We start from the raw sequence: 13179 nt of genomic DNA on the forward strand, positions 1-13179 counted from the left end.
TCTGTGAAGACTGCACTCTTTTCATCAAAATCAGGCTCTAGACGCCACCATCCTCCTGTGTAGGAGTTTGATGTGGTTCCATTCCTTCTTGGTTTACAGGTCCTAGATGGTGATGCTGGGGGAACCTGCTCAGCACCTGGGCTTTTACAGTGTGTGATGCTGCAGGCTTCTATTCTGTTCCCCATGCTTTTTAACATCTACATAAAACCGATAGGGGAGATCATCCAAGGATTTGGAGTGGGGTGTCATCAATATGCCAATGATACCCAGCTCTATCTCTCCCTGCCATCTCATTCCAGGGAGGCTGTGGAAGCCTTAGAACATTTCCCAGAGGTGGTTGGGGCCTGGATGAGGGGCAATAGGTTGAGATTGAATCCAGAAAAGACAGAGGTCCTCTGGGTCAGGAAATCCTCCATGCAGGTACTGAGTCATCTGCCCACTCTGATTGGAGTTGAATTCCCATGGCAGGAATGGGTGCGCAGTTTGGAAGTATTCCTGGACTCACAGCTCTCCCTGGAGAACCAGGTGGCAGCAGTGGCTAGGAGTGCGTTTGCTGAGCCTCAGCAAAGGAAGAGAATGATGCAGGATTTGTATGCCAGCAGGTGCCCCAATTTTTTTTTTTTTCCTGGAAAGGGCAGCTACAGTGTTGGGATAATGCCCAACCTAAACATCCACACGTTACTTCTCTCTCTCTCTCTCTCTCTCTCTCTCTCTCTGCATAATAGTAATCTCTAGATTGGAAAAACAAACAGAAAAGGTGTCCATCAACGTCACTGGTGAAGAGTTCTGCCAATATTTATTTTGCCACGCATGCTCTCTTGCCATCTGCGTAGAACAGGGGTGGGCAAACTTCCACCTTTAGGGATCCTGGCTGGACCTTTAACTGTGTAGGAGGGAGAAGTTCAGCAGGTGCAGCTTTTCCGTGCGAGATGACAAGCTGCCCCTGCTGAAGTTCCCTCTTCTGTGGAAAGTGTGCCTGCCCTCCCTGGCGTGGAAGAGAAGGGGTCCAGTGAAGGACCAGCAGCTCTTTCTCCACTCGCCCAGGGACGCGCTGCTCAAAGCAAGCCAGGTCAACGGCCAGTGTCAAAAGCACCCGCGTTCACACGTGCGCACCACTGGAGTCTGGGGGCAGACAAGTGGGAGCGGCACTCTAGTCGTCCCCGCAGCAGCGCTCTCGTCCTCAGGGTGGCCCTCGGGAAAAGGCGGCTGGAAGCGGCCGAGAGGCTGGCGAGGAGGTGCCCGGCCGGGGCAAGGCGCTTCTCCCTGCCCACCCCCTGCGCGCACACACGCTTCGCGGCCGGGCCAGCCACTGCCGGGACTTCCTCCGGGGGAAGCTGCGTGCAGGAGCCTTGGCGAGGCTGCCCCTTCCCAGCCCGGTCCCTCCCCTGCGCCGGCCGCAGCCCTCGCCTCCCCAGCCCTGCCAGTCCGCTCCGGGCCCGGCAAGGACGGGGACTCCCTCTCCCGCTGGGGGCTGGAGCCGTCATGTGACCGCGTTGGGCAGCCGGGACCCCCGCCTCCTCCTGCGCACCATGAGTGAACTGGAGGCTGGGCAGCATCCAAGCCGGCGCCAGGTAGAGCTCGGGCTGCTGCTCAACCTCCTCTTCTGCCTGATCCTGGTCTGGACCAAAGACATCGCTGCCCTGGCTGACTTCTCAGGTAAGGGACCCTCGGCCGTGCCCTCCCATCTCAGCAACCCAGGTAGGGTCCAAGCACCGGCAGGGGCAGCCCAGGGTAGGGCATTGCATGGGGGGGGGAGTAGCACTCTGGGCAGGGTCTGCCCTCAATACCTGGAGTGACATATGAACACAGTATAGACTGACACCTTTTCCTTAACTCCCTGATAAGGCAGGTAATTCAACAGGTGAAGCATGAAGTACAGTGATAGGAAATAAAAGGTTTTACCTCTTGATTTCCTACCCACTGTCAGCCCAATCCTATGCATGTCTACTCAGAACTAAGTCCCATTAGATTCAATGGGGCTTACTCCCAGGAAAGTGTGACTAGGATTGGGCTGTGTGTGTGTCTGTTAAGAACCCTCTAGAGCCCTGGCAGAAAATAAGTTAAGGGCCCAATCCTATCCAACTTTCCAACCAGTTTGCATTTTTAACATGTTCACTCACTCAAACCCCCCCCCCCGCGCGCATAAAACAGGACCTTACTTAGTGAACTGAGATCTTTGCTAGTGATCTTGTATCCAAAGCCAGATGAAAAGAACTGATTACACTGTGTAATATGAACTAGAAATCTATCTGAAATCTATTCCAGAAGCTGTTCAGTGCTACTGCTAAAATCTCAAGCATTAGTTTGGATTTTATACTGCTTAACTGGAAAAGAAAGCTTCTCTTAGCATATGCAGAATACTTTCCTATCACCACTAACAGAACAGAACTTTCTTTCCTGTAAGAAGTAAGTCCTGCTGTGTTCAGTGGGATTTACTCTAAGGGCACAGTGTATAAGAGTACAGTTTGAATAATCCCAACCAAGGTAACTGCAACTGGGATTAGAAGTAAACCTGAACTCAAGCCTCCTCTCACTGTGTCAAAGTAAATGCTGGTTGTACTGTACTCCATCAGTAAAGTGCACACCCTGAGCTCCGGGCCAATTTACTTTGTTGCTAAACTGGCGTGGTGTTGAAAAACCCCACATTGACATTGCTTCCTGATCATTTCGACAACTGAGTCTCTGTTAGCCCTTTTATTATCCTCATCTGCCATGCAGATACAGCCAAGGCACCAGCTTGGGCTCAGTTCAGGGTATGTGTGTCTCATGGGGTTTGGACACACTGAATGAATTCATTCTATCCTGAAAAAAGCCTTAGAATCCAGTGCTCCAACACATGGCTTGCAACACTTGTTTGTGTAGGGGTGTATGCTTGGAAAGCTTAAGCCCTCTCAAATGGGTGCAAGGAAATCTATACCTCACAGCAGTGCTACTGCTAGTAGGCATGGTTCCGAGTAATACTAGAATGAATGGCTTATAAAGATTAGCAGGACTGGTGTGTAATATTTATCGTGCATGCTTAAGAAAGGTTACATTCATTATTAAATGTAAAGCAGGACACAAAATTAGTAACATGCTCTAAATGTCTCAGGGCACTAGTCTAAAGTGTGGGATAGTTGGGATCTTTAAATGTGAATTATGTACCTTCCAGTATAGTTTAGCCACTCTGAGGTTGCAATTCTATACACTCTTACTGGGGAGTAAGCCCTATTGACTATTGTGGGACTTACTTCTGAGTAGACATGCATAGGATTGGGCTATTACAAGGTAGTCAAAACGCTTTTTAGAAAAAATCAATTTCAATAATACTTATATGTGGAGAATGAGGATTCTAACTTTTACAGTTTCATATATGAAACAAATGGAAAGTAGTTATTCTAAATTAACGAGAAAAAACTGATACCAGACTGATCAACTTTTACATGTGCTCCATGGCTAATGGGTTCTGAGCTGTCTGTGACAGATCAGGAGAGAGATCTTGGGGTGGTGGTGGACAAGTCGATGAAAGTGTCGACCCAATGTGCAGTGGCAGTGAAGAAGGCCAATTCTATGCTTGGGATCATTAGGAAAGGTATTGAGAACAAAACAGCTAATATTATAATGCCATTGTACAAATCTATGGTAAGGCCACATCTGCAGTATTGGTGTCCAGTTCTGGTCACCACATCTCAAAAAGGATATAGTGGAAATGGAAAAGGTGCAAAAGAGGGCAACTATGATGATTGCTGGGCTGGGGCACCTGCCTTATGAGGAAAGGCTGTGGCATTTGGGCCTCTTCAGCCTAGAAAAGAGACGCTTGAGGGGGACATGATTGAGACATACAAAATTATGCATGGGAAGGATAAAGTGGATAGAGAGATGCTCTTTACGATCTCACATAACACCAGAACCAGGGGACATTCACTAAAATTGAGTGTTGGGAGAGTTAGAACAGACAAAAGAAAATATTTCTTTACTCAGCGTGTGGTTGGTCTGTGGAACTTCCTACCACAGGATGTGGTGACGGCATCTGGCCTGGATGCCTTTAAAAGGGGATTGGACAAGTTTCTGGAGGAAAAATCCATTACGGGTTACAAGCCATGATGCGTATGTGCAACCTCCTGATTTTAGAAATGGGCTATGTCAGATGCAAGGGAGGGCACCAGGATGCAGGTCTCTTGTTATCAGGTGTGCTCCCTGGGGCATTTGGTAGGGCCGCTGTGAGATACAGGAAGCTGGACTAGATGGGCCTATGGCCTGATCCAGTGGGGCTGTTCTTATGGTAACAGCCCAGTCCTATGTGTGCCTACTTAGGAGAACCTACATTGGATTCTCCAATTTTACTTCCAGGAAAGAGTGCACAGGATTGCAGCCTTAATTTTTGGAATTTTTGGTAGCGTTGTTCTTAGCATATGATAAAGTTATTCTACTGAGTTGGTCCTTAAAAATCAGAGAATGCAGCACTTTACATTGTATTACCTGTGTTGGCAGGAAGGTGCTGGATCACACTACACACTAGATCAATCTTAATATTTCATCTGTTTAAACTTGTTTTAAGTTTGAGCAGTTTAAGTACTAAATCTTAACAGACAAATCAGGCATCTGGTGCTGTTTTTTAGAAATCACTGACAGAGATAAAAAGTTGCCTTCTGGAGAAACTCTTGGCATGGATTAAATGTTCCAGACTCTAACCTATGAGATGAAGACTGAGGGCAAACATGAGTCAATGGGAATTCACAGATTATTCTCACCCACACACAAGCAGGACACATAAAAGCAATGCATATTCACCCTGTAGCCTTGACAGGGAACACCACTGGCTTGACCTGAGATTGATAGACCTGACAAAATAGGTAACAAGAGCATGATTCTTCTTGTCACCCAGTAACATAAAACTATTTTTAAAAGAGAAAGATGGAAAGGAAGGGTTAAATGTTTTTGCTGCTATGAGACAAACTTCAAAGTACATCCTCTTTAAGTGTTCTCAGCTGCAAAGATGGGAAGATTATGTCACTCATGTGCCAATGAACATTACAGACAAGTCACTGGAAATTCTGGTGGACAAATGAGGTCACTTTTGAGATCTGAGGCCAGGCCACTCCCTTGCATCAGTGACAAACGTCTAGTAATGTTGGGGAAAGGATATGTAATAATCCAAAATTAAAACTATTTTTAAAACATTGCTTGTTGTGGATTACTTCTAGCAGAAAGAAGGGCGGCATTTATTTTGAAAATTTCCACCCTTCTTATAATTGGGCTTTATCATATGTTTAATTGTGGTTTAGAAAGAACCCAGAAGATTAATCGCTTGCCAAAGTATATTTAATAATATGCTTAGTATTCTGCTGCAAGATACAAGCTTGTGTTTGCCTGTCGGCATTCAAGCCTTGCAGTCCAAACTCAGAACATAACTTTAAAGGCTAATCAAAATGTACCTGACAGAAATTAATACATGATAAACAGTGCCAGCACATAAATATTAATGTGGTTACCATGAATACCTCATGACCTTTTAAATACTTAGCAGGTATGTGTAAATCAGATAGACACCGGGGTGATTTAGAAATATATTTGTGTGTGAGACTTTACTACCTCTGTGCGGAGGAAGTGAATAAAGCTCAGAGGTTCACCGTTCTTGGCTGGGTTTCATACAGCCCAATCCTATCCTTCCCCCCCTACTGGTGCAGCCACCCCAAAAATGGGCATGCTATATCCAGCAGGGTCTGTGTGTGGATTGGGAGGCTTCAGAGGGGAAAGGAGCCTCCTGCCTCACAATGGGTCTCCTTACAATTGCGCTAACAATTTTGCTAGCGCAAGTCCAAGAAGAGTTAGGGGGCAGAGGGACTACTGCTAGAGGAAATAGGATCAGGTGTGCACTGTCACCACTGGATCCACCACCTCCTGCAGCCTCCCCATCCCCTCTTCACCTCCCTGCCCTGCCCCGCCCCGCCCCACCCCACCCCACTTTCGCTCCCACCTCATTCCATCCCCATTCTGCTTTTCCTGCTTACTCCCTCCTTTCCCGCCATCTTCCTCAGCAGGTTATTGGTGCTCCACTGATGTATGCAGGAGTGCTCCAGCCTTCCCATCACCCCCCCCCACAGTATGCTACTTAGTATGCTGCTGGACGTTTTGTAGCCACTGCTGGCTGAACATGTGTTCCACTAGGGCTCAAAGCCTGTAGGATTGGGCTGTGAATCAATCATTAGTTTTAGTAGCCTTTCTTCCTTCCTACTTGATAGATACGGGGGGGGGGGAATTAATCCCTTTTGGACCCCTGCCCACAAGAGTCCATATATGACATGACTAATGTGGCTTTTGTTGAGCAGGGAGTGAGCTGGGAGGAGTGGATCTCTGTGGAAAAGGCACATGCCAATTCTATCCCAGTTTTTCAACCCACTGGCTCCCCTCCTCTCCTTGGACTCACACCTGGCTGTCTGGCACTCCCCCCCCCCCCCACAGCATGCACTCTGTCAGTGCAGTTTCATGGTGGAAGATGGTGGAGGATTGTGTTGTATGTCCCAGGTAAATGTTTATAAGATTGTAGCCTTAATATAACATGAACTATGTACTGTCTCTCAATCAGCTCTTGTGAAAAGTGGTGGCCTAGACATTATGCCCAAAGCAAATTTCTCAATTCTCCTGCTGAGCCACATGCATCTTTTGGGCTAAGGTTCTTTTCAGGTCCCAGGGCAGCACTTGATAACAATACCTGTTATGCAAGCATTCAGGGCAGATGTTGGAGACAGTGGAATTACGAGCTTCTAGATATAAGATAAGCTTCTAGATAATAAATCAGCTTCTAGATATAAGCTTTTCAGACTCTTCATGAATTTTCAGTCTCAAATGTTGACTCTAGTAATCAAGTCCAAAGGCTAGATCTGTATATCTGAACCATGGATCTTATATTTGTATATCTGAACCATTTCTTGACTCTTAATTCTAGGCGTGCCTAAAGATACCAGTAGCAGTGCCACATTTTGGAAGCATGATCGAACCAATTAAATGCTTTGAAGTCTTTTTGATTTCAGAGAGGTTAAGCATCTAGTTAATTGTCCCACTGAAATCCATGGGACTTAGAAGTACTGAACTGTGGGTATATGGTGTCATGAGGGGTTTCCACACCTGAGTATATCTAAGTAGCACCCTCTCACCTGTGCAGCAGAACAGTATAATTCACAACATTTCAGTGGAACCACAATCTTTAAAAGGATTCCCTCTGTTTCCCCCCCCCCCCTTCCTTCTGCATTGCGTTTAAGGCTGGACTTTAGATAAGTTCTACTTTATTCGTATATGATTGCAGGATGATGGAAATTTTTGACCACAGTACTGGCATATGCTCACAAACCTTGATACTTATGCTGGCAGACATTACAGGGTCATTCCTTTGGCATTGCAAGTAGATGCACTACAGTAAATATTCAGAAATGAATGCCAGTTTTTCCTATTTTCATTATTGTTCAAGATTTGAAGTGTCTAAAGTTGCAGTCCTAAGTACCCTTGCCTGAAAACAATTTCCACTTAGTTGGATTTAATTGAATTTCCCAATAAAGCAGTCCAGTGTTCCTGCTATGCTAAGTGGTCCCTACCCCAGGGTTACTAGTGATATGTAGCCCTTGATTTGCACTAGATTTCTGTTTTTCTTGAAGTTGATTAGTGTTTTGTGTCCACTGATGTAGGTGCAGTGTACTTCATTGAATTGATATGTTTTGCTGTTACTCATTTTGGAATTGAGATAAAGTAGGATATAATGTTTGTAAAATAACATACAGCACAATCCTATTCATATCTACTCAGAAGGAAGCTCCATTGAGTTCAATGGGACTTACTTCCAGGTAAGTGTGTATAGGATTGCAGCCATCGTCATGATCCTATGCTCAACAAGAAAGAGTCAATGCTACCGCAACAACGGTAGAAACAAACAATAACATAACAACCCTGGCAACTCCAACCACAACTGAAGATGTCTTCATATTGGTTATGCACAAGAGGCACTAATCAGCACACAGAGATAATAAGCATGCCATGTCATCACCCTGCACAGTACATATACATACCTTCCAGATGAAACACACAAGCACATTTCAAGGAACAAGAAACAGTGCCTGCTCCATTGGAGGCTACCTGTGGCTCCATAGTCACGTGTATCTCAGGGGGTTCAAAGCTTGCTGGGATGTTAGGATGCAAAGTCCCATTCTGGGGAAATGTGAATGTAGGGCCTTACACTCTGCCAGTTATAGGGAATTTAGGAGTGATCCTATAACATCCAGTGAGTGTAAGTCAGGGATAGGATCATTCTACATTCCAAGAAATGTATTTACATTTGGAGTGTTTGACGGTGATCTCAGGCTACTTATTTATAAGAACATAAGAAGAAGCCTGCTGGATCAGGCCAAGAACCCATCTAGTCCAGCTTCCTGTGTCTCACAGTGGCCCACCAGATGCCTCAGGAAACACTCAAGACAACAAGACACCTGTATTCTGTGGCCACACTCTTGCAACTTGCATCTTGTGGGGGCTGTGAGCCTCCAGGATCCTGCAGGAGGCCAGTGCTGTCCCCCCAGGTAAGTAAAAAATGCCCCCTGGAAGCAGCAGCACCACGATCCTTGTGGTACTGTTGCTGTCATGGAAGCAGGGTCACTCTCCTTAAGGGGGAATGTCCTGCTTCCAGTTCCCATGATGACCCACCAGTTATGACCCACCAGTTTGTGGAGCGCTGCCCTAAAGTACGTACACGTGGAACCTCGGTATCCAGTGATTTGGTATCCACTGATGTGACTTACCACTGATACTGAGGTCCACTTTAAATGCCTTGTAACAAGGAAAAAGAGTAGCTAAATTCAATTTCCTACTCCGCACTGTTAAATAATTATAATTTTATTCCATTAGATTCCATTATTCACCCCATCTAGTGGCTGAATGCGGCATAGTGTCTAAACCAATGCATTCTGGGATGACAATAGAGGAGCAAGAAACCTGGAAGTGGGTCTTCAAAGCTATTTTTCCACTGATTTGGAACCCACTGATTTTTTTAATCCATTGGAGGTTCCAGAACAGAAGCCCAGTGGATACCGAAGCATGACCTGTAGTCCTGCTGCGAGCCTTTCAACAAGAACAAAATTCACAATAAAAACTTTTCAGCCTACAACAACTTTTGACTTATATTCAAGAGATATTTGATTAGAACACCATTCAGATTTAAAATGAAATTCTTTAAGGAAATCCTAATAGAAATTTCAAAACCATATAATTATCAATTATGATCAACTATTATTTTATCAAAGAACCACAGATAGATTGTGATATCAAAGACAAAACTTCATGGATTTTGACATGAGAAATTTGTAATAAACTATGTTGTGACTGGATTGCTTGGGAAGATTGTCAGTTTCAAATTTCTGCCTGGCTCTGGTAAAAGTTGTAGGCCTTACTGCAAAACTCCACATATGTGGTCCTTAAGGAAGGTTGCAATCTGCCAATCCATAGTAAGGTAATAAAACTGATGCAGATTCCTTTGTAGGAAAATGATGCTCAAAACAACTGAAATTCAGAGAGGATGAATTTTCCTTGCAACAATTTCTGCAGGTCCTAAACAGGCATATAATCCTTAGAATGCAAGATTAAAAAATTAAATGCCATCCTTTGGCTTTTTACATGGAAAAAATGAATGCCCTATTCCTCATAAAGAATGACAAGCAATATTACAGCATAAATATCAGCATCTAAAGTTGCTGACCTGCATCAAACTTTCCCTTCCTTTTTCAGCAGCACAGGGTGGATTTTAATAAGATTGGCTGAGTTTGTGAAAGCAAATCATTTTAAAGAGGCAGGTCACACTTTTGGGCACATATAAACAAACAAGGGATTCAGCTTACAGCAGCGCATTACAGATGAGGATGTGACTCTCTTCTTGTTGTATATCAGCTCAAGAAAGGAAAGCTGAAGCTGAAGTGATACAATGAATAATAATAATATAATAATATATACAGTATTTATATACCGCCTTTCTTGGTCTTTATTCAAGACTTTATTCAAGGCGGTTTACATAGGCAGGCTTATTAAATCCACGCAGGGATTTTTACAAATTGAAAGAAGGTTCTCTCTTTCAAGAACCACCACATTCGAGCTGTTACACTCCGATCTGGTTTAACATTCTGGCCTCCATCCTCCCACGCTCCGAGCAGATGGAACAGCTCAGCTGCAGCTTGTCAGCTGCTTCAAGGTCGCACGGTGCCGGTGGCCTCGAACTGGCGACCTTGTGGATGTTAATCTTCAGGCAAATGGAGGCTCTACCCTCTAGACCAGACCTCCTGCCTCCTGCCTCTAGACCTACACCTCCTGTGTAATGAACCATTACACACAAAAAATATGGGGCAATGTGAGAAACCTAGAGAGCCAAGAAGTTATGAAACTGTTATGTGTAACAGAATCCCATAATGAGAGATTAATGGTGCACATGGAATTGGAAAGCAACTTGCTTAAGCCCTTCTCTGCACAGATCTTGAGCTTCATACGAGTATTAAGATTATCTAGTGGCATACTTTCCTGGGTCATTGATTTTTCCGCTCTGTGTGATTTTAGCATCAGTTCTGTATCTCAGCAGATGTTGTGCTGGACTCTCTCTCTCTCTCTCTCACCCACACAACCACACCACCATTCTGAAGCCTTCCTGTAATGGTTCTGTGCCTGCTGTGCCAGTCTGGATGAAACAATAGCACATTTACTCTTGATTTGTTTCCTTTGAAATATGAAGTTGGACTCCTTAGTCCTGAACTAAGAAGGTTCATCTGACAATGAAAATGGTTCATTTATTAAAGGCAGGACATCTTATTTTCAAAGATCTAGGAATAGGTGCCTTTTGTGCCATGCTTAGGAAAGATACATTTAACAAGAGAGTTTGATCTAGATTGTTGTTAGCATGATGATTCCAGTGGTTTTTTTTAACACCCTAAAGAGTGATGTGACACTTCTTACTGCCTCATTTTTAGCAGCAGAAAGCAGAACAATAAAGGATACCAATGCCTTTTTGTCTCTGAGGGTGTAATCCTTATCCTTAAACTCATCGTACATAAAAGTAAATCACATTGAAATCAATGTTGCCCGCTTAGAAATAAATTCATTTAGGATATAGCCTTAGTTATAGCCTTAGTGGCATGTGACTGTGGGGTCGTGGATATACCACAGCAGTTCCTGTGCTTCAAAATTTACTGCTACACCACTGGCTGCTATAGGTAGAGGTGTGATTTTTGGTGATAACAATATGGGCCATGAATTCCAAAATGCACTATACATCTCCCTTGAAAATTCCCTTCACATCTATTGCAATATCAGTTTGATAGCCTATTAACTATATTATATAGTTTTATTAAAAAAAATACAGCTAGAATGAAATGGCAGAAGTTTAAACATATGCATCATATTTAGTTATCTGTAGTGGTTCCCAAACATTTTTGCACCAGGGCCCACTTTTTAAAACAATATTCTGCAGGACCCACCCAGCTTAACAAGACTAAAAAAAAGTTTCACTTTACCAGTAGATCAAGCTTCTGTTTTTGTCTTTTTCCTGGGGGTGGGGGTGGCTGATGTGTTTGTTGAATTCCACATTCATTGGATGAGGACCATTCTGGTGGCCTTGCCTTCAGTAAGAGCCAAGGTCTGCTCATCTACTCTGCTTTTGCACATGTGGCTCAGTTTCACTTTCCATAGTGCTCAATACATTTTTCCTTGTCAGCTTGGAGAGGGAGGCTTCCTGCATTCATCAAATCAGGACCATTTTGGTGGTGTTGTGTTCTTCTCGGCCTACCCTTCGAAGTGGACTAAGGCACGACTTCCTGCTCATGAATAAACACACCCATGCAGCTCCGTTTCACTTTCTATGGGGTTCAATACATTTTCCTTGGGAGCTATCAGCTAGTCAGTTTCAAAACCCCACCAAAAATCAGGTCACGACCCAGTGGTGGGTTACAAGCCTCTTGTTAGAGAACCACTGTGCTTAATGAAATTCATTTACTCAACTGGCTAGACAAGTGTTTGCCAAACTGTGAGTCAGGACCCCAGTAGTGGGTCACAAGCTGATTTTTGGTGGGTTGTGAAAATTCTTTTTTCTTTTAAATCTTTGCAAATACCCTTGCCCAGTTTGTAGAAGAAAATCATTACCTGGAATGCTAACCTGTGGTATGAGGTAATCTTCATACCCCCAATTTAAAAAGTTATATTTTCCTATTTTCTCTAGTAATTGGCATGCTATAGATCACATGTGAACCCACTTTCAGCCTTTTATCTGGCCTGGAAATCCCTAATTGTACATCTTGCACTTCAGTTCTGTCTTCTGGGTTTCCTGGATGACTATAAAGAGTTGGGAACAGTCCTTGAACTCCATTTCTAAGGAGAATCTAGCAAATGTCTACACACACATACTATATGTAAGGTCACTAGCAGCCTTACATATATTAAGTAATAATTTATTATTTATTGATGATGATGAATAAATAAAATATTATTTCTTTCTAATTTTTTTTGTCTAGTGGGTCATGATAATCATTTTAAAAAGTAGTTCCCAATACTAAAAAGTTTGGGAAGCACTGGGCTCAATATAGGCATTATTTCTTTTCTGGTCATGTACACTTGAGCCCCATCAGGTACAATAAACCCCTCAACCCTGTTGCTTGGCCGATCTCATTAATTTCAGTGGTTCTTTGGGTGTACATTCATGTTGGAGCTGGAGTACATGTTACTCTGGTAACAGGACTGGATCCACAGATGAAATGCCTGTGACCAGTCTCTACTTCCCTGAGGATGCAGCGATCACATTATGAATCTCCAGGCGCCTGTCTGCAGTCATGAGGTGCTGTGTATTGCTTCTTTAAGAGAATGTCTAGAATTCCTCAGGATGGCCCTGAGCCACTATCCTTTCTCAGCATTTCTTTTTCCTTTGCCTACTTCTCTCTTGCAAAACCTCCCCATCCTTGCTCAGGCACTTCTTTTCTAGCATGTTTGCTTGCAACACTTTGTTCACTTCAGGAGTTGTGGGTTACTTAAAATTTTCCTCTGCCTCTTTCTATGACTTTTCCCTTTGCCTTGTCACCATCTTCAACTTTTCTCTGTGTGCAAACCTGGCCAAAACTGAGCCAGCACCTGAAGCAGCACTCAAAAGTTTCTACCACTTTTTAAAAAGAGTATTCTAACACCCTCTGTTTTCCA

General features: G+C 43.9%; 1 protein-coding gene across 2 annotated transcripts in view; it reads left to right on the forward strand.

The window, feature by feature from the left end:
- Positions 1-1519: 1519 nt before the first annotated feature.
- The window catches only part of EVA1C (eva-1 homolog C), a 44614-nt gene continuing 32954 nt past the window's right edge, over positions 1520-13179 (forward strand). For both annotated transcript variants that reach the window (XM_066619082.1, XM_066619083.1), the window contains exon 1: positions 1520-1656. In XM_066619082.1, the coding sequence (XP_066475179.1) occupies positions 1530-1656 (127 nt within the window). In that variant the 5' untranslated portion in view covers positions 1520-1529. The remainder of the gene's footprint in view (positions 1657-13179) is intronic.

This window comes from Tiliqua scincoides, chromosome 3 (assembly GCF_035046505.1).
Source record: "Tiliqua scincoides isolate rTilSci1 chromosome 3, rTilSci1.hap2, whole genome shotgun sequence".
In the NCBI taxonomy this organism is placed as follows: domain Eukaryota; kingdom Metazoa; phylum Chordata; class Lepidosauria; order Squamata; family Scincidae; genus Tiliqua; species Tiliqua scincoides.